Source organism: Telopea speciosissima, chromosome 3, assembly GCF_018873765.1.
Source record: "Telopea speciosissima isolate NSW1024214 ecotype Mountain lineage chromosome 3, Tspe_v1, whole genome shotgun sequence".
NCBI classification, from domain to species: domain Eukaryota; kingdom Viridiplantae; phylum Streptophyta; class Magnoliopsida; order Proteales; family Proteaceae; genus Telopea; species Telopea speciosissima.
In genome coordinates, this window is record NC_057918.1 from 19,499,159 (window position 1) to 19,518,033 (window position 18,875).

The 18,875-nt window shown below is 38.1% G+C and overlaps 1 protein-coding gene across 6 annotated transcripts in view; it reads left to right on the forward strand.

Annotated features, from left to right (window-relative positions):
• Nucleotides 1-18,875, forward strand: part of LOC122656235 (prolyl-tRNA synthetase associated domain-containing protein 1) — a 41,648-nt gene that overhangs the window by 13,730 nt on the left and 9,043 nt on the right. For 2 of the 6 annotated variants that reach the window (XM_043850714.1, XM_043850715.1), the window contains exons 6-11: nt 562-611; nt 2,209-2,291; nt 6,959-7,032; nt 7,108-7,264; nt 10,768-10,919; nt 10,993-11,091. In XM_043850714.1, the coding sequence (XP_043706649.1) occupies nt 562-611; nt 2,209-2,291; nt 6,959-7,032; nt 7,108-7,264; nt 10,768-10,919; nt 10,993-11,091 (615 nt within the window). Of the gene's footprint in view, nt 1-561; nt 612-2,208; nt 2,292-6,958; nt 7,033-7,107; nt 7,265-10,767; nt 10,920-10,992; nt 11,112-18,875 lie in introns of all 6 variants that reach the window. The other 4 variants (XM_043850719.1, XM_043850718.1, XM_043850717.1 and 1 more) reach the window with 4 other exon arrangements.

Below are 18,875 nucleotides of genomic sequence, written 5' to 3' on the forward strand. Positions count from 1 at the left end.
AGTTCAAGCCAGATCCAAGGACTGGATTGGCTGCCATCTGTGAGTTGCTAATTCTGAGTTAGTTTCTAATTTTGAAGTCACTGTGATATCTGATAATCCAGCCTTCAGTTTTGGCTGAAATTTTTAAGAGTTAATCCCATCAACAGGGACTACCTTTGACTGGAAGATCTGGTCCATCAGACATGTTAGTTGCTAAATCTGGAAAGTTACTAATTCTGTGATTTAACCCGTCTGTGTTCTGACAACAGTACAGTCCTGTCCTATTTTCTGTAATTGATCATCACTTAGCTTTGAGTTTCAAACCCTGAAGTATCTGGTATGTTAAGGTCAGCATCAGTAGCTCTGTAGTTGGATGACTTTTTTGTTGAAAGTGTTGCTGGAACCATTAGTTGAACCTACTGTTAATCAGTACCCTGATCCTTACTGTAGGATAGGATACCAGTGCCCTATTCTTACATTACTGTTGTTATGCTATATATATATGTATATATATTTATTGTGATTAATCAGTGCTTGGTAATTTCTGTTTCTTACTTCGTTTTATTGCATTTTGTGTGCAAGGTTCCATTGGGCAGCGTTACTCCATTTGCATTAATCAATGACTCGGCACGGTATGGATTCATCTTTTATTATATGTTTAGCATTCGGTGTTACCCTGTTTTTTCCCCTGGGAAATGATTGTCTCATTTATGTTTGAAAGATTCTTTTTCTTTTTTATTTTGCATTTTTCTTTCATAATATGTTTTGAGTATGTGAAACTTAATATTGCTTGTGATCATCCTTTATTCTACGATAGCTTGCCTTTTCATTTTAAATTTTTATAGTACATAGCTATATTGTTTTGAATTTTGGGAAAAATTTAATTGTGTAATCTAAACTGTAGAGTTGACTCATGTCTTATCATTGATCTTGCAAATGTTCTGTATTTTGTGAACCATAGTTGTCAAGGCAATGCCTTGACATCCTGGTGCCTAAGTTTCCTTGGTCGCCTTGGCGGGCGACTAGGTGCCTTGTTGGCGGCGCATTGTGTCCAGGCCCCCTCTGCCTTGGGTTGCCTAGATGCCGTGACAACTATATTGTGAACCTTATGAAAAGTAAATGCTGTAAACTCCATTCAAATAGAGCTAGAATATCTAATTCGATAGGAAGTTGAGACGCTAATTGAATGAAGGACTTCATATCTACAATTTAGCTTTTGTAGTTGTATTGTACTCTTCAAACTTCAAAGTGGTTGCTACTATTTGAAGCATGCTATTTTCCTGATATGAATCAAATTTTATTTACTTAGCTTGAGATATCTATCTCTATTATCTTAGTTCTATCTAATCAAGATTTGATTTGTCCTCCATTATTATTATTACTACTGATATCATGTCTCTTTTAATATCAGCAATAGTAATATTATCATTTTATTGATTAGATTATGGGAGTGAAGGTTCAGCATGCCTCACCTGGAAGTATAACTGCACACCCTCCAATAACTGCCACATGGCAGTTCAGGTAGGGCTGAAATTCCTATATACCGGTGGACCAATCACGTGGAAATTTCAGCTGATCTGAATTTTCCAAGTGGCAAACCAAGGTATGGAAAAAATCACGGATTACCAAGGGACTACCGGAGGATGCAAGACATACATGGGAGGGTATGCATATATATGAGAGGATATACTGAATCTCAGTCTGATATTTGATATGTGGCCGATCAACATCAGTTCCTAAAACATCCAATGGTTAGAATTGCCATATCTCTCTTCCATGAGGCAAAAATCACAAGGCGTGCTGATATACTTCCTGGTGAAGGTGTGCTGGAAGAATTTTCCCTTATCGGTAGAAAAAATGTCTGAGGTCTATTTCTACCATGCGGAGGACTGATTTGGTTTTTCGGATTGTTGCATAAGGGCTGTCCGCACGCAGCTTGTCAAATTTAATGACCCATGAGTCATGCCAACTGTGTACTTAACTAAGCTGCTTTTGTGGTCACGATTGTGGGATCAGGTTCTCACTCTTGACTGATCCCAATCCAATATAGGCCGGATTGGTCGATGCTGACAGATCCTAGCTGATCCAGGCTTAGATTGTCCATTCCAGAACAGGATCGGCCAATCTGCAAAATCTTGGCATGGCCTACTTGTGGTGTAATGTTTATTTGATAGATGAACTTTCAAATGCTAAAGTCTTACATAGTTATATATCCCTTCTTTTGTGAAGAAACGTTTCCCTATTGCTGGATCAAGGATTCAAAGCTCAGAACTTCTGCATCTTCCACCCACTCACAAATGATGCGTCCATCTGTAAGTGAGAAGATCTTTTCTTTGCATTTTCTCTTCTTCCTTCTCTTCACATTTTTTCCTAGCATTTGCAGAATTTTTAAATTTTTTTTTTATTTCTAATGTAAACAACTGATTATAAAAGTGTGTAATTTGCATCAAGCCTAGCAAATTATCTGTTGCAAAATCACAAATTTTATTTTCAAAGTTTGTCCCTTTAGTGACTAGATTTTGGTGATTTGGTAGCAGTAAAACTGTTTGAAAGTGATGTCTGGGACATCCGTCCAGGATGCTCTGAACACCTGACAGTACCCGACATCCCACAAAAGATTCCATTTATCTCTGTATGGGACAGTCTGAGATGGTTGGGATCCAGGAATCTGGAATGGCTGACTTGACCCGACTGTCACAAACCGTTTTCCATTTTTAAATGGTTGATCGCTTCCCTGGGTCTTTTTTAAGATAAATAAAATATCTCATCCAGTCTTGACTAAATAATTATGGAGTTATTTTTAATTTTCCCTTTTGTTTTCCTGCTTGATGAAAATAAAGAGAATGGAGGCTGTGGAAATGTGGAATTACTTCCATCCTACAGTATCACAAGCACAACTTGTCTACTTCTAATAACCCTAACTGAACTCAAATCTTGCTCGGTTTTTAAAGTGTGTTAGTGTATCAACTCTCCTTCTCTAGCTGGTGTGTTGATATTTGAATTGTGTGTGTGTGTTGGGTTGGGGGCCGGGGCATAGTTATCAACATGGTACTAAATCTCGTTTCGTTTCGGTGTTTCGGTCTGACCGAAATTTCCGAGATACCGAAATTTCATTGAAATTTCGTCGAAATATGGTATTTTTCTGTGGGTGTAAAATGCCAAAATGACCGAGATTTCCGAAATTTTCGAAACGAGATTACCGAAATTACCGAGATTTCTGAAACGAGATGACCGAAATTTCTGAAATATTGCACGTGACTTTTTCAATATCTCGCAATATATCGTGAGTCCACGATATTTCGTCGATATCTCACGAGATATCATCGAAATATGGTATTTTTCCATTTCGAATTGGTATCATATCTCGGACAGCTCGAGATATACTAAATTTGGCGAAATATCGCCGAAATTTCGCGAGATTTTGAACTATGGTTATCAAGGCGTCGCCATGAGTTTAGGCTCCTTGGTCGCTTTGGACGCCTTGGGCGACACGGCGGGTGCCTTGCCGCCATGGCGGTGTCGCCTTGAATTTTGACCCTCTAAAACGCCATGGCCGCCTTCCCGCCTTGATAACTATGGGCCGGGGGATGGATGATGAATTCTTAGCTTTCCATGATATATCATAGCTCTCCAGAATTAGACTCTTCTATGGATGTGTAAATGCTCTTTACTTGTGTCTTGTGGAAATTAGTTGTTCATATATTTTGTCTTTGATAAAGTAGCAACAGACTTAGTGTATTTCATCAGTGATAGTTCAGCCAAAGATGCTTTGGAGATAGGTAAAAGAGTTGGTTTTGTGTTCCCAACAAGAGATGATTTTTGGCTCCATTTCTCCAGACAGCTGAGATCCATGACTGACCCAAGGTTTTAGGACTCGGTTTCTCCACTGGTTTCGCTAGGCCACGAAATTGAGATATACCGAGATCTTGCATTTTTTTTTCTGGCTCAATTCGATGGTTGGTTTTGGTGGCCATATGGTCAAGATAGGTCTTGAAACTTGACATCCACCCTATTTTAGGCCTTCTAAACACAGTGAAATCATTAGTTTTTATAAATTCAAACCCAAAATGGTACTTTGACTTTGGAACTTAGGTTTATAGTATATGGCGTACTTGAGGTCTACCCTAGGCTATTCCACACAATATTTAAAACACATAATTAAAGTAGGGGTGTAAAACAACTTAAATAAGCATGAGGAATTAAAAAACATCAAATTATTAGTCATTTAAGCATTAGGCATCATATTCATAATCATACATGGTGATGGTTTGACGGTTTGTTAATAATTGTTAGAAACTTGGAAAGAGACATAGATTAAACAAATACAAGTGTACTTAAAACTGTTCTTGAGATGCAATGCAGCTCCCTCTCCTAATGTTGAAGCTTCAATCTTGAATCTCCAAGCTTTAATCTTCAATTGAGGTGAGATTTGCCAAAAAAAAAGCACGAAAACCCTCACTTCCAAGTGTTTTTCCTTCACAGCAAAGCGAGAGAGGTGAGACAGAGGCGAGATTTCGACCGAGAGGGTGCCTTTTTATAGCTTGGTTTGGTCTCGAGTCGAATCAAGACCGAGATAAGTGCTGAGATCTCAGCGAGATATTGTCATTTTTCTGTATCGCCACTGGTCTCGTCTTGAGACCTAGCGAAACCGAGATAATTTCGCGATCTCGGCGAGCACTTGTACCATTCAAGGAATTAGATTTCGTCTTGAGTACAGGTTTCGACTAGCCAAAATAGCGAGTTGGGGTAATTTTTTTTTTCCAACTCGATGGCTGGTTTTGATGGGTTTTAGACTTATTTTGGGGCTGAAACTTGATACTCAACCTATTTTAGGTCATTTAAACACAATAGCACTATTAGATTTTGCAGAAACAAAGTCCAAATAGGAGTTTCACTTTCGACCCTAGGTTGGTAGGCGACGACGTACTAATAGGCCCTATTCTACACATAATTAGTAATTAAAAGCAATCAAATCATACAATTAATATAAAACAACTTAAATAAACATTACAAGTGTTGAAGTGTACAATACATCAATTTGTTTAACATATTACATCTATCATCCCATAAAATGTGACCAAATCACTCATTCAGAACGATTCGGTTCACATATTCTTCCCATGTCATAATGCTGCTGTAGTGTTGCACATAGTTTGCACAGAACTCATATTAGTGTTGTCATCAACATATTCCAAGTCCCCTATCTTAGGTTATAAGAAGAGCTGGTTGCCATGAGGTGTGAGATCCACTACTACTGTCATACTGAGGCATGTATGGGTGTGGCATGTGTGGGACTAGAAATATGTCTACAAAACCTGACCCAGTGCTTTAATTGTCGAACTCAAGTGTTGACTGCCCAAACTGACCAAAGCCACTATATTCGGAACCGGTGCTCTCCTGGCCATAATCATAGGCATCCAAAGGTATCCAACATACATGAAAATCACTTCCAAACAATCATATTATTGATCCTATTTTTTGTTACTCAAGTGTTGACTGCCCCAAGTTTTTTTTTTTTTGCAGAAAATATAATAAAAAAAATAATAATAGGAAAAAAATTCGAACTCCATCAAGTGATAGATTGTCCAAAGTTATGTAACATATATTAAATTGACATGAATCTATCAAGGTTTGAACAATTTTTTTTGAAAAAAAAAAAAAGATTTGGGGAAAAATTGTTTACCTTTCAAAAATTCTTCAAATTTGAGATGAAGAATCACAAATATGATGCAAATCATTCAATTTTGTAGTTGAATGTAGTCTTCGGCAGATTGTACGTTGAAATCCAGGTGCAAAATTAGGCAGCAGCAGCAGCTCACAGGGGAAAAAATGGCAGTCTCAGTAGAACTCGACAGAGAACTCACGAGATCTGTCGAGTTTTGGAAGTCTTTAAAGGTAGAAGGCTCAAAATCTGGGTCGGGTCGAGATCTGGACTTGACCGAGGTTTCGCCCGAGATGATGTATTTTCTCAACTCGTGTAGCATCTTGTCTCGACAAATTCAAAAAGTGAGAAGCTCGTCGAGATCTCATGAGTTCTTCTTCCATGCTAAGCCTTACCTAGGTTTTGGTGATGAAACCAAGCCAAGTCCCTAATTTAACTTCTGAGTTGGCAAGCTATGGTATGTGTATCATCTTATAAATATTTGTTTGTTTTTTCAACTACATAGTCTTGTTGACCTTGATATAATAATTTATTCCTATAGGGTGTTCTTTTTAATTCCATGCATAGTTGGCAAGGCATCGCCTAGGCAACACCTAGGAGTCCAGGCGCCCTTTGCTGGAAGGGCACCTTGGTTGCCTAGGCGCCACCTAGGTGCCTTGTTGGTGTCACCTTGATTTTTCCCCTCCAACTTGTAGGGTCTCCTAGATGCCGTGACAACTATGAGTTCCATGTTTTCAATTGTTATGTTTCTGAATTTTGTATTGCTGCACAATGTTTCGCTAACATTGATATTGGCACTGTTGTAAACTTAATTGCATTATAAATTATGTTGAAAGCTTTAATATAAAATCATAATATGTATCATATAAGAAAATTCATTTACTCTAGATAATGAAATGAATGTCACTTCTGGAAGAGGGGGAGGGGGTTAAAGCCTTTGATTTTATTATGTGCATGTCAAAGGAACTAAAGTTCCTGAGAAAAGGGTGCCCTCATATAATGGCGATTTATTTTTACACCAATTTGTAGTTGTTGCTCCAATTTAAGAGAGATCTGTGTCATCATGAACTATTCATTATCTGGACAAGTGCCAGTTGGATTCTTTTTCAATTTATTATTGCTACTCTTCTGCAACATCTTGTAGCTTAAATTGAATCTTCAAATGTTTAGGTTCACTTGTAAAAGTACGGTCCTCTGAAATATAGTGTTACTTTAAAATCACTGTCTATCCCAATATGTTGCTGCTTGATTGTAGCAATTTATTTTTATTGTTCATTACCAAGACATCTGACAGATAGTTTGATTCCATTGTGCCAGCCGTAACAGCTTGTGACCTTGACAAATTTTTAATTTCAATTGGAAGAAATCCCTCATATGTGGACTTGAAGGTGATTTTATGCTTATTCTGTAATTTGTAGTTCAACTATCTATTATTATCTTTTAACAATGATACTTCCATGTAATAGGCTAATCCCACAGTGGGAAAGGATCAACCTCCTGATTTAGCTGCTGTTGTTCCATCTGGCACAATAGAGTTGCCAGATTCCTTTGCAAAGGCAGATGCTGTTCAATATCCTTCTACAAAGCATGCTCCAGTGGACCATAAGACACTGACAGGCACAGGTAAGCCAATAAAAAGCTGAAGAAACCATTAACCTTTCTTGATTATGCCAAAGTACTTCACAAGCACAGTTGTTTGTCTTGTTTTCTGCATATTCTTTGTAGAATCAATGATTTGGTTACCTTGAGGCAAGAATAATCATTAGTGTGATTTTAAAATATATTTTTCAGTCCAATCCTCTTTGTCTTTTCTTCCTTCTTCTTTAGAAGTTTGTTTGCTTTCAGTTTCCTTTGTCAATTAAATTTGTCTGTTTTTGGCTGAAGCAGCTTGAGATTTTTAAGAAATATATAAGAAGAAGAGAGAGTAATTTTGACTTTTATGCATAGTTGTTAGGTCGTCACGGCGATCCAAGTCGGTGGAGGGGTGTCATGTCGATATATCGACATGTCGCCCGCCATGGCGATCATATCGGCCATGTTTTATTTTTTATTTTTTCTATTTTTAATGTCATTTAGTATGCTATAATATATATCCTATAACATAAAAAATTAACATGAAAGTGTACTACTAATCTACTATGGTTTAATTCATGAAAGTGTAATATCCATTAGTGTATATGAAATCATGGATTATCAAATAATTGATAGCAATAGTCTTGCTGATAATAATGTTGAAAAATCATGAGAGTTGAGATATGATTCATATGGAAGTGACTACAAAAGTAACAAAACAAAAAAACAATTACAAGAACGTAATTTATATTGAGTGAATAAAGCTAATAAACAACCCATCTAAATAAAAAAAAAATTGCTGATGTGAATATGTGATTGTGTATTAGTCAATAGTGTATTAGTGTTTTTTGTTTGATGTTTTTTTAATTTTTTTTATGTCAAGGAAAAAACATTAAAATAAAAAATGGTTAAAAAAAATTATTGTTAAAAAATTAAGTTTTATAATTTGAAACAACCATGTCACCCGATATGGCCATATGTCGTGGTATGGCGTCCATGGCGGCGCCATGGCGACGACATGGAGGCCATATCGGTCGATATTCTTACATCATCCATATCGGTGGTCGATATGCCCACTTTTCCAGCGATATGACGCCATGGCGGCGATGCCATGACAACTATGCTTTTATGTTTGCAAAAGAACCAATCTTGAGTTTCTAGTAGGTATTATATAGATAACAGCAACATATTGGCGAAATTGTAAAAAGTTCGAGTAGAGGATTCTCATAATCTCATATCATTGGAACAGATTTCCCCAATATGGCCTGTCATATAGTAATTTACAACGAATATAATGACTTTATGTTCACATTAATTCAAATGCTGTTTCCTTTCCTCCATTGTTTTCAGTGGCTTGTTTTATTTTTCTGTAAGGCTTCTATCAAACAACTAGTTAATCACATGTGTGAGTTGCATACCAGCAGGCTAGTATTATAAGTTGATGTGGTTGTTGATGATAGCCCAAAACATTGAGACCATGTTTTGCCCTAAGCTAAATATGCCTTAAACCAATCCAGCATGGACCCTTTGATATAAAAGAGAACCCTTTGATATAAAAGAGAATGGGCAGATTCCTAGAAGGTTTACGACCTGGCTGAGCATATTAAGTCAATGCATGAGCATGTTTAGAAGCAGATTGAAGCAGGCAATACCAAGGACAAAGAAGCAGCCAGTAAGCATTGGCAGAAGTTATGCAGTAAAATCACAAAAAGGGCTTATTTTGGCCAAAGTGAGCTTTGGATCAGATTATATATGTATTAGGCCTTTGGTCCAATCGGTTTTCTTTTTAAATAGGCTACTTTAATGGGCCTACAATATGGGTAGAAGGTCAGAATATGGGATTTAAGTCTTCTCCTAGTAGCATTGGGAGTGTTGGGAAAACCTTCCCTACCTCCATGATTGTTTTGATGATAACAAACGTGTTGGCACAAGCCATTGTGTATAAATATGTCAACAGGTTTGATGATGGAACAAAAAAGATCCAGCCAAGAAATTGAAGGACATAAAGCACAAGGATGTCCAAGACAAAGCTTGAAAGATCAAGGCTTTGAAGACACCTCACCATTCTCACTAAAGAATAATTGAAGAATGAAGATTGAAGATTGAAGAACATCATTTGAAGAATTCAAGATGAAGACCTTCATGAAGATGCTCGTGTGCACGTTTACAAATATACACACACTTGCATACTTGTATTTGCATTTGCATAATATTAATGAAAATGCATTTGCATCATATAGATACCTTAGGAGGTTGTCATTTGAACCCACATGACCTTAGGAAATGTTGGAAAAAGGTTGGAGCAAAACCCCGCGAAACCCCACAGTCAAAACTGTCGGAATCAAGCAATACAGGGGAACGGGACTGTGATCCGATCGATCGGATCTCAGGACCCATTCCATCCGGATGTTGGCAGCAGCATCACAGGAACGTACCTGTGACTTGATTCGGTCGACCGGATCAAGTGAGACGATGGTCCAGTCGACCGGACTGCGACTGGATGAAATTCTGCCCTCCAACGGCTAGTTTCCAACGGCTATATTTCTCCAACGGCTATGATCCGGTCGATCGGATGGACCAAAAATAGATCCGTTAGAGCTCATTTTGCACATGTTTTTAGTGCATTAAATGACCCTATAAATAGAGGACTTGTGAGAGCTTTTCACTTATCCAATACAGTCTAAAATAATACTTTTGTGAGAGGTGAAAAGTTATTCTATCCTATTGATTAAAGTCTAGTAGTCTCCATCAAAATCATTCTAGTTTGACTTCAAAGACCTTACAAGCTTTCATTCTAACGAGAAGTTCTAAAGAAGGTTAAAGCATTGAGCATTATTGTATATCATTCATCACTTGTACGGAGTACATGTTACACTCCTTGCCTAGGTTATTCTTACCTTTTCTTCATTGTATTGTTTATGCTTTTGAGTTAAGAAAGCATTAGTGTGTTAATCTAGACTGTACTTAGATTAATACGTTGGGATCCTCTTATCCTGCGAAAAAAATTATAAAGGTGTTCTTCCCACTTATTGTATTGAAAGGAAGAAGCTAGTGAAATTCTCTCAAGGTTGAGAGGAGTGGATGTAGGCTAGGTTAGCTGAACCACTATAAATCTTGTGTGTTATTCTTTTTGAATATTTATTTCTATCTATTTTGTCTTAATCAAAGAAAATTTTAAAAAGGCTAATGTTTCACTAGTGATAACCTATTCACCCCCCTCTAGGTTATCTCACAGGGAAGTGAAAGTCAAATGGTTGTTTGGTCCTAGATCCTAGTTTCATTAGGATTTTTTCTAGTCAAATGGGTTGTGAGTCCTGCTTGCATTGAAATTTTACAAATATGGAGAGGGAGACTCAGTGTGTTGCTGAGTAATATGTGAACATTTCTTCAATTTTTTAGGAACCCCACCGGCACAAATATCAAAAGTACTTGAAGCATTTCATTTACTATTTATTGTCGATTTGAACTGTTATGATCTAGTTGAGTGATTTGGTTTTCACACTCTTAATATGCCATCCGATTTGACTGCTTTGTTCTCTTCAATTGATGTACAGAAGCTGTTAAGAAGTCCAATCATGCACCAGGTGTTAAAGTTAAGCCCCAAGGTGCTGCTCATTCCTCTAGCTCCAATTCAAATGTGAATAAATTTGTGGAAGAAATCTTGGATAAAATGTCCACTGTGGTGCTCCCAGCGGTGCGTGACAAGGTCATTCTTCATTCTCTTGTTCTTTTTCTTCAAGTCTTTCCATATGATACCACTTTGAAAGTAAATTGTGCAGATCGGCAAAGAGACTGTCCAACAACACGGAGAGCAGCTGGGGCCAGTCATATCAGACAAAGCCAGAGAACGTTTGAGATTGGATTTGGAGAGCCTTACAGTGAGTATTTCTAAAATTATGCAAGCTTTATATGCATTGTAAGACATTCGATACTGTCGTGAAGAAAAGATGCTGGATGCATTGTTTTACTCAGAACAGATATAGAAATTTTTTTTATGGGCAGCTGCCCATTTGTAATATGTGATGTAATTTTTTTGGGCTGAGGGGGGTGGGGGTTAGGGGGTTAATGAAGTAATGGATTAACATAATAGAGATTATCAATTGTGATGGCACCCCTTGGAATTCATGAACTGCCATCACAATTATATCATAAATTTATTCCTTTGTTCAATTTTTCTTCTCCTCCACCCCCAACAAAAAATAGCCGCTAGAATTCTTTTCTTCTTCCTTGTGGAACCTCCTTCGTCCCCATTTTTTGCAAAAAAAGGATAACTGAAACTTATACACATTTTTTAGTATTGGATTGTTAAAAGCTCTTGTTATATCTTATGTTATTTTTATCGCTTCCTTATTGATTTTTTTCTTTTTGGTACTAGTTATGATGAATTCTAGTGGAAATTTATTAGAAAATTTGATATCTTTCTTGATGGTTTTATTCTTTTTTTTTTTTGAGGGGGTGGGGGCAAGTTATTGTATTTATTGATTCAACCAAAAAGGTCTGCTATACTATGCAAGGCCCAAGAAGAGTTATACAAAAACCGGACCTGAAATTAAGCAAAAAAACCTTTGCCTGTCCTTTCCTCATCTCCCTGACTGATATGCCCCCAAAAGCTTTAAAAACTAAAGTTCAGATAATCATTTTCTTCTATGCTTTCCAAGTTACCCTATAGGCAGGCTGAGTTAATTGTCCAAGGACCTGCTATTTAAATCCAAGCATATGTTCTGTCACAGCTGCTGGTAGAAAATTCCCTATTGCTTAAAAAATGCCCTTGCAAGCCTCTAACGCTGTAGGCAGGGTTTGTGTCATCACCAAAGTTGACACCAATCTCCTCCAATAGACTACCCCAAGGCCCAAACTGCATGTCTTCATGAGAGAATGGGAAATGAAGTTAGTCGTGAAAACCGATTCCTCATCTCTGGAACAAGTAAGCTGACATTAGGAAGGCAGAACCCTCTTGAGATCAGATTATCAACAATGAGAGTGCTGCCTTTAGTTGCTGTCCATATTAATAGCAATCCTAGGAGTGTAACCCATTAGGTTGAGATAGGCCATGAATTTTGACGTGTAAACAATCCAAGGGGTGCTGTATCTATCCAACAATCAGACTTTCCACTTCATCCTTCCTAACAGCCTAAATAAACCATTCACCTAGATATTACATTCTAGGTGGGTTGCCTGGAGAAACTTTTGGCGGGAAACTAGTGTATAGAAATATTACTGCTCTCTTTATAATAGTGATTTTACTGCCCTTTCAAAGCGGTTGAGCTTTTTTCCATCCCTTCAATGATAGGATCCCAGACGGCCTTTACTAATGTAGAGAGCTCAGGAACCTTCCATTGAAGACTGTTCAGCACTCGATGAACATTAGGAACCTCCTCAACTGCCATAATATGATTCTTAGAATAGTTCATGTTAAAGTCAAGTTACATAACCACGATAGGAATCCTTCCCATCATGGGTCTCTATCTTTCTTTCTCTCGATGTCTCTCTCTCTCTTATCTCATCTACTTCAGTTGGTATATTTATTTATTTATTTATTTATTCTGTTTCCTAGTTGAGTTGTAATTCTAGGTTTCCTTTTCTATTTTGTTTTTTCCTAGTCTGATTAGGAAAGATTATTGTACTGTTCCTTTAAGCTATAAATAAGAGTTGAGAGGGGGAGCCAGCTATTGGTTCTAGTTCTTTCTGGCTGTCTCCCCACTCGGTGTTCTTCTGCTGGCGTCCAATTTCTGATTTTGTCACATGGTATCATAGCACTGAATCAGCAAAACCTTCCTTGCAAATCCTAGTTTGATTGTTCCTTCTTTACAAAGTTTTCGATCCTTGGTTGCAGCAACCATAAGGCTGACTACTTGATTCAAGCTGCTCTAGTTATTGAAATCTATGAATTAAACAAGGGCATTCCTCTATATCTACATTGCTGCTGATGAAGATTATAATTTTCTGAAGATCGACATCAAGTTATGCAACCTGCGGCTACTTTTTCCTGGAATTTCTGAAACCTGCAATTACTCTTTTATTAGCCAATGGATACTATTTGATGTAGATTCACAAGTCCATATGTACCTGCAGGAACAAGCCCCAAAATCAGCCCAGCAAGGTTGTGGGATTTGACTGCTGGGAGAGGCAGCCTGGTCTGATGATGTGGCAAGTTCTTGTTGGTTCGATGGAGCATCACCTAAGGCAGCCCCAGCCCAGAGAGAAGCATGAAGAAGATAAGAGACCAAGACAGGAACTAAAAAAAAGAAGTTACTGTTCATGTGAACAGTGATTTGGGGGCTGATATGGACAGCTGGTGTGAAGATTAGCTGCTGGATGTTAGTGGAATATTCTATTAGAAGCTGCTATTAACTTAGTTTCCATTTTTGTAATAGTTTCTTAGTTATTAAGTGTAGGTATCTAGTAGTTTCTAATTGTGTTTCTTTCCTTTTAGTAGTTTCTAATTTTGTTCCTTACATGTTGGCTGAACCATAAAGTCTAGTTTCTATTTTCATTAGGTTTCAATCTTTGAAAGTTTTTATTTTAGTCCTTTGTTTCCATTTAGTTAGATTTAGTTTCTATTTTGTGAAGCTTAGGCTAAACTTTAAATAGGTCCAATCAGTTGTAGTTGAATTTTATACTTGATTAATGGAATTTCTATTACTTGCTTGCAAGTGTTTGGTCTGAGAAGACTTGTGTTCAACAGCTGAGATAGCTGTGGGTGAGAGGCCCAAGGCTGAGATAGCCTACTATCCATATTCCCCCTTCTTCTTCTTCTTCTCCTTTTCTATGTTCTTTCATATGTAAACAGAAAAAAAAGCAATAAAAGTTTCAGTTATTCAATTTGTTCATCCTTATTGTGTTGATCCTGGCTGCCATCAATCTCCCGCTGGTTTCTCTGGTTTGAGGTCAACCTTTGCATTACTATTCTTATTTTGAGGATTACTTGGACTACATATAAGACAGATTCGATCCACTTTTCATTGGATTTCACTAGTTTGATTCTCTGCAATTTGTCTTCTCCGGGTGATGTGCGGGTGCCCTGTTTTTAGGGCTATTTTCAGATTTCTTCTTTCTGAAATTATTTTTAATCTCACCGTTCAAATTGGTTGAGATTTTGGGAATTCATTCATCTACCACAGACCTTTCTTCGATCATCGTTTTAGGTCTATCAGAGTCTCAGACCTGTTTTTGATCCCGAGATTTGAAATCACCCAAATCTGGGTGTTGTTCCTATCGGCCGCTGTTTATCATCTACATACTGCTGCTGTGAGTACTCTTCTTCTGATTCCACTGATTGTGGACTGCTGGGTTAATGCTTTCCTTGATTCCTATACTACCTGTTTGCATGATGGCTGAGTCAAAGACTTCTACGGACAATTCCCATGTTCAGATCACCAATATCAAATTAACTGGTGTTTCGAATTATATGTTATGGTCTTACTGGGCTGTGCCTCTTTCCTCTTACCTTCATCCTTCACCTTTCATTTTTCTTTTATCCTCCATCTTCCATATTCTCCATTTTCATTTCTCATCTCTTTTCCCATCCCTCCCTGCCCCATCTATTCATTCCCCCTTTTTTTCTGTTTAGACCTCAGTTTTCCCTACTGGTTTTGTTTGGATCCATGTAGCCGACCCTGTTAAGTTGGAATAAGGCAGAGTTTGTTGTTGTTGTTGTTGGTCTCAAGCTCAAGCTGTCTTAGTCTATATTCATGCTAAGGGGAAGATGAAATATCTTACTGATGATCCCCTACTGCTGATCCAAAAGATATACTCTCACTGCACATCAGCACATGAAGACTGGATGCGTGAGAATTCCACTCTCAAGATATGGCTGTGGAATAGTATTGATCCTGCCATTGCTGCCAATGTTAGGTTTCATACAACTGCAAAAGGTGTTTGGAATGATCTGAAGGAAAGTCTCTCTAAGAGAAAAATATTTCATGCACATATGAGTTGTATGAAAAGTTATTCTAGTGTAAGCACGGTGACAAATCTTTGAATGAGTATTTCAGCAGTTACAAGGGACTGATTGAAGAACTGCAGGTACATCAACATCTTACCACTGACCTAGAGCAGTTGAAGCTGCAACATGCTGAATTTCATGTTGTCAAATTCCTTGCTTGTCTACACCCTGATTACCAGGCAGTTAAAAGCCAATTTCTGGCCTACGAGAAAGTACCTTCCCTGAATGAAGCTTTCTCTCGTCTTCAACATACATCTACTACCTCCAAGGTGGATCTTCACCATCTCTCAAAGAAAATTATGCCTTTACTGCCAGTAGAGGCTGTGGTTCATCTGGGCGAGGCCATGGTCAAGGTAGAGGCCTTGGCTGTGGAACTGGTGGACGTGGCACCAGTGGTCAAAGTATTGATAAAGGTTCTCGTTATTGCACTTATTTTGGGAAGCAAAATCATACCATAGAGACATGGGCTAAACATGGACGTCCTGAATGGGCTAATGAACTGGTCGACACTGCTATGACTGGAGACACATCATCTGCATTTTCATCCACTGTTTCTGTGTCCCGTGATGGCTACAATCAGATCCTCAAACGACTACAACAACTTGAGGTAGCTACCAATTCCACAACCAATCTAACCCATATAGGTAACATTGCTTTATTCATTTCTACTACTCCCTGGATCATTGACTCCGGAGATTCTTCTCACATGACTGGTAAGCCACTTTATTTTCATCATTACTACTCTTCGTCAACATTCCTCAGTTGGTCTTGTTGATGGCTCCTCTACTCAGGTGACAGGTCATGGTACTATTTCTCCTACCTCTTCCATGACATTGTTATTTGTTCTCCATGTTCCCTGTTTACCAGGAAGTCTTTTGTTTGTTAGCAAACTTACTAAAGCTCTTAACTGTTCTATTACTTTCTTTCCTTCCTGCTGTGTCTTTCAGGACCTTCAGACAAGGAAGACGATTGGTGTTGGGGTTGAACATGCAGATCTTTACTATTTGGATGGCACTGGACCTTCTACTGCAGCTACTACACTTACTAGTGGTTTATCTCCTCTTCAGTGGCATCATCGTCTTGGCCATCTATTTCTATCCAAACTCTGGCATATGGTTCCCAATTGCAAGTCCATTACTCTTCTCGAGTGTGTAGCCTGTGAATTAGGAAAACATCATCGTTCTTCTTTTCACTTTAGAAGTGTGTCTAGGAGTACGTCTTTATTTCATTTAATTCATTCAGACATTTGGGGGCCATGTCGTTTCCACAATAGATTTGGTTTTTCTTATTTTGTTACGTTTGTAGATGATTATTCCAGATCGACATGGGTCTACTTGTTAAAAGATCGATCTGAATTTCTTATTGTTTTTAAAAGTTTTTACCTTGAAATAAAGACTCAGCTTGATAAGTCTTTTAAAATATTTAGATTGGATAATGCTCTTGAGAATGTTCAAAATGAAATCTCTCAATTCTGTTTAGATCATGGCATGACTCATCAGACTAGTTGGTTCTATACCCCTCAACAAAATGGGGTGGCTGAATGTAAAGATCGACACTTATTAGAAGTTGCTTGATCTCTTATAATTCACATGACGGTTCCCAAACGTTTCTGGTGTGATACTGGCCTTACTGCCTGTTTCTTGATAAATAGAATGCCGTCATCTGTCCTAGATAATAAATCCCCCTTCTTACTAATTTATCCAATTCACCCTCTTTTCTCTTTACGCCCACGTGTATTTGGTTGTGTTTGTTTTGTTTAAAATTTCATCTCCTCTTATTGATAAAATTTCTCCTAGGGCAGTCAAGTGTGTTTTCCTTGGTTATTCTCGAACTCAAAAGGGCTATAAATGTTACGACCCTACTTCCCACAAACAATATGTTAGTGCTAATGTCACATTTTTTGAGGATACTCCCCATTTTTCTTCTATTGTACCCCCTTCTACTGCAGGTTTACCCTGTCCTCCTCTACTACCGAACTTCATATCTTTAGATGTTCCTTCTACTAAACCCATCTAGGTGTATCAGCGACGCGAGAAGCATGTGCCTCCAACTAGTGTGACTCCTGCTCCACCGCCTCTTCCATCTTATTCTGGTTCTGAAGTTCCTATCATTCCTCCCATGCCACTTGATCCTGATCCACCGGTTCTTCCAGTGGATTTTGATCTTCCCATTGCTGTTCGAAAAGGTAAGCATTCGTGTACTATAAATTCCTTGGCTGCATTTCCTATTGAGCAGTTTGTGTCCATTTTCTCATCTTCCTCTTCATTTACATAATTTTTCCTTTTCACACTCTACTAACTCCATTCCTCATAATTACCATGAGGCTTTCTCTAATCCTGGCTAGAAGGTAGCAATGATAACTGAAATGGAGGCGCTATTATCTCGAGGCACATGGACACTGTTTGATTTACCTCTTGATAAAGATATTGTTCAGTGTCGCTGGGTTTACATTTTCAAATACAATCCCTATGGTATTGTTGAATGCTTTAAAGCCCGTCTTGTTGCGAAAGGGTACACTAAGATATATGGTGTTGACTATTTTGAAACCTTTTCTCCTATCGCCCGTCTGGACTCTGTTTGTGTTGTCATTTTTCTTGCTGTTAATTTGGATTGGCCCCTCTAACAAATGGACATAAAGAATGCTCTCTACAGTGACCTCCAAGAGGAAGTTTATATGGAGCAACCACCTGGGTATGTTTCCTAGGGGGAGAATTCTGCCAAAGTTTGTAGACCACATAAAGCTATCTATGGGTTGAAACAATCCCCTAGAGTCTGGTTTGATAACTTCAGCATTATTGTTACTCGTTATCACTTTGTTTTTGTGCGTCACAAAGATTCCAAGATTGTGGTAACGGGGTTTATGTGGATGATATAATTATATCAGGGAATGAGGCTTTGGGGATTTCAGCAGTAAAATCTTATCTACACTAGCATTTTTAGATGAAGGATTTAGGTCCTCTTGGATATTTCCTTGGAATTGAGGTGTTACGAAGTAAGAGAGGTATAAGTTTGTTGCAAAGAAAGTATGTCCTGGCTCTTTTATCTGACACTGGTTTGCTTGCCTCCAAACCAGTTGATACTCCTATGGACCCTCACTAGAAGCTTGGGACTGATGATGGAAAAGAACTCGAGGATAAACATCAATATAGGAGATTAGTGAATGAACTCATTTATTTAACTGTTACTAGGCCAGATATTTCATTTGTTGTTGGTATTATAGTAAATTTATGCAAAATCCCATGAAATCTCATTGGGATGCCGCATGTTGAATCATAAGGTACTTGAAAGGTACTCCTGGAAAAGGGCATATTTATAAGTTTTGTCAGAGAGTTGATCTTATAGGATTCTCTGATGCTGGTTGGGACGGATCCACTAGTGATAGGAGGTCAACTACTGGTTATTATACCTTTGTTGGAGGTAATTTAGTCACTTGGAGGAGCAAGAAGCAAATTACTGTGGCACGGTGTAGTGCCGAGGCTGAATATAGGGTTGTGGCCCATACTGCTGCTGAGCTTATGTGGTTGAAGTCTTTACTTACTGAGCTGGGGTTTCCCATTACCTCTCCTATGAAGATGTTCTGTGACAATCAGGCTACTATCTATATTGCTAGTAATCCTGTGTTTCATGAGCGCACTAAATATATTGAAGATCAACTTGGTGATATATTTACAAAATCTTTGTTTGGACCAGCATTTCGGAAGGGCTGTTCCAAGCTGG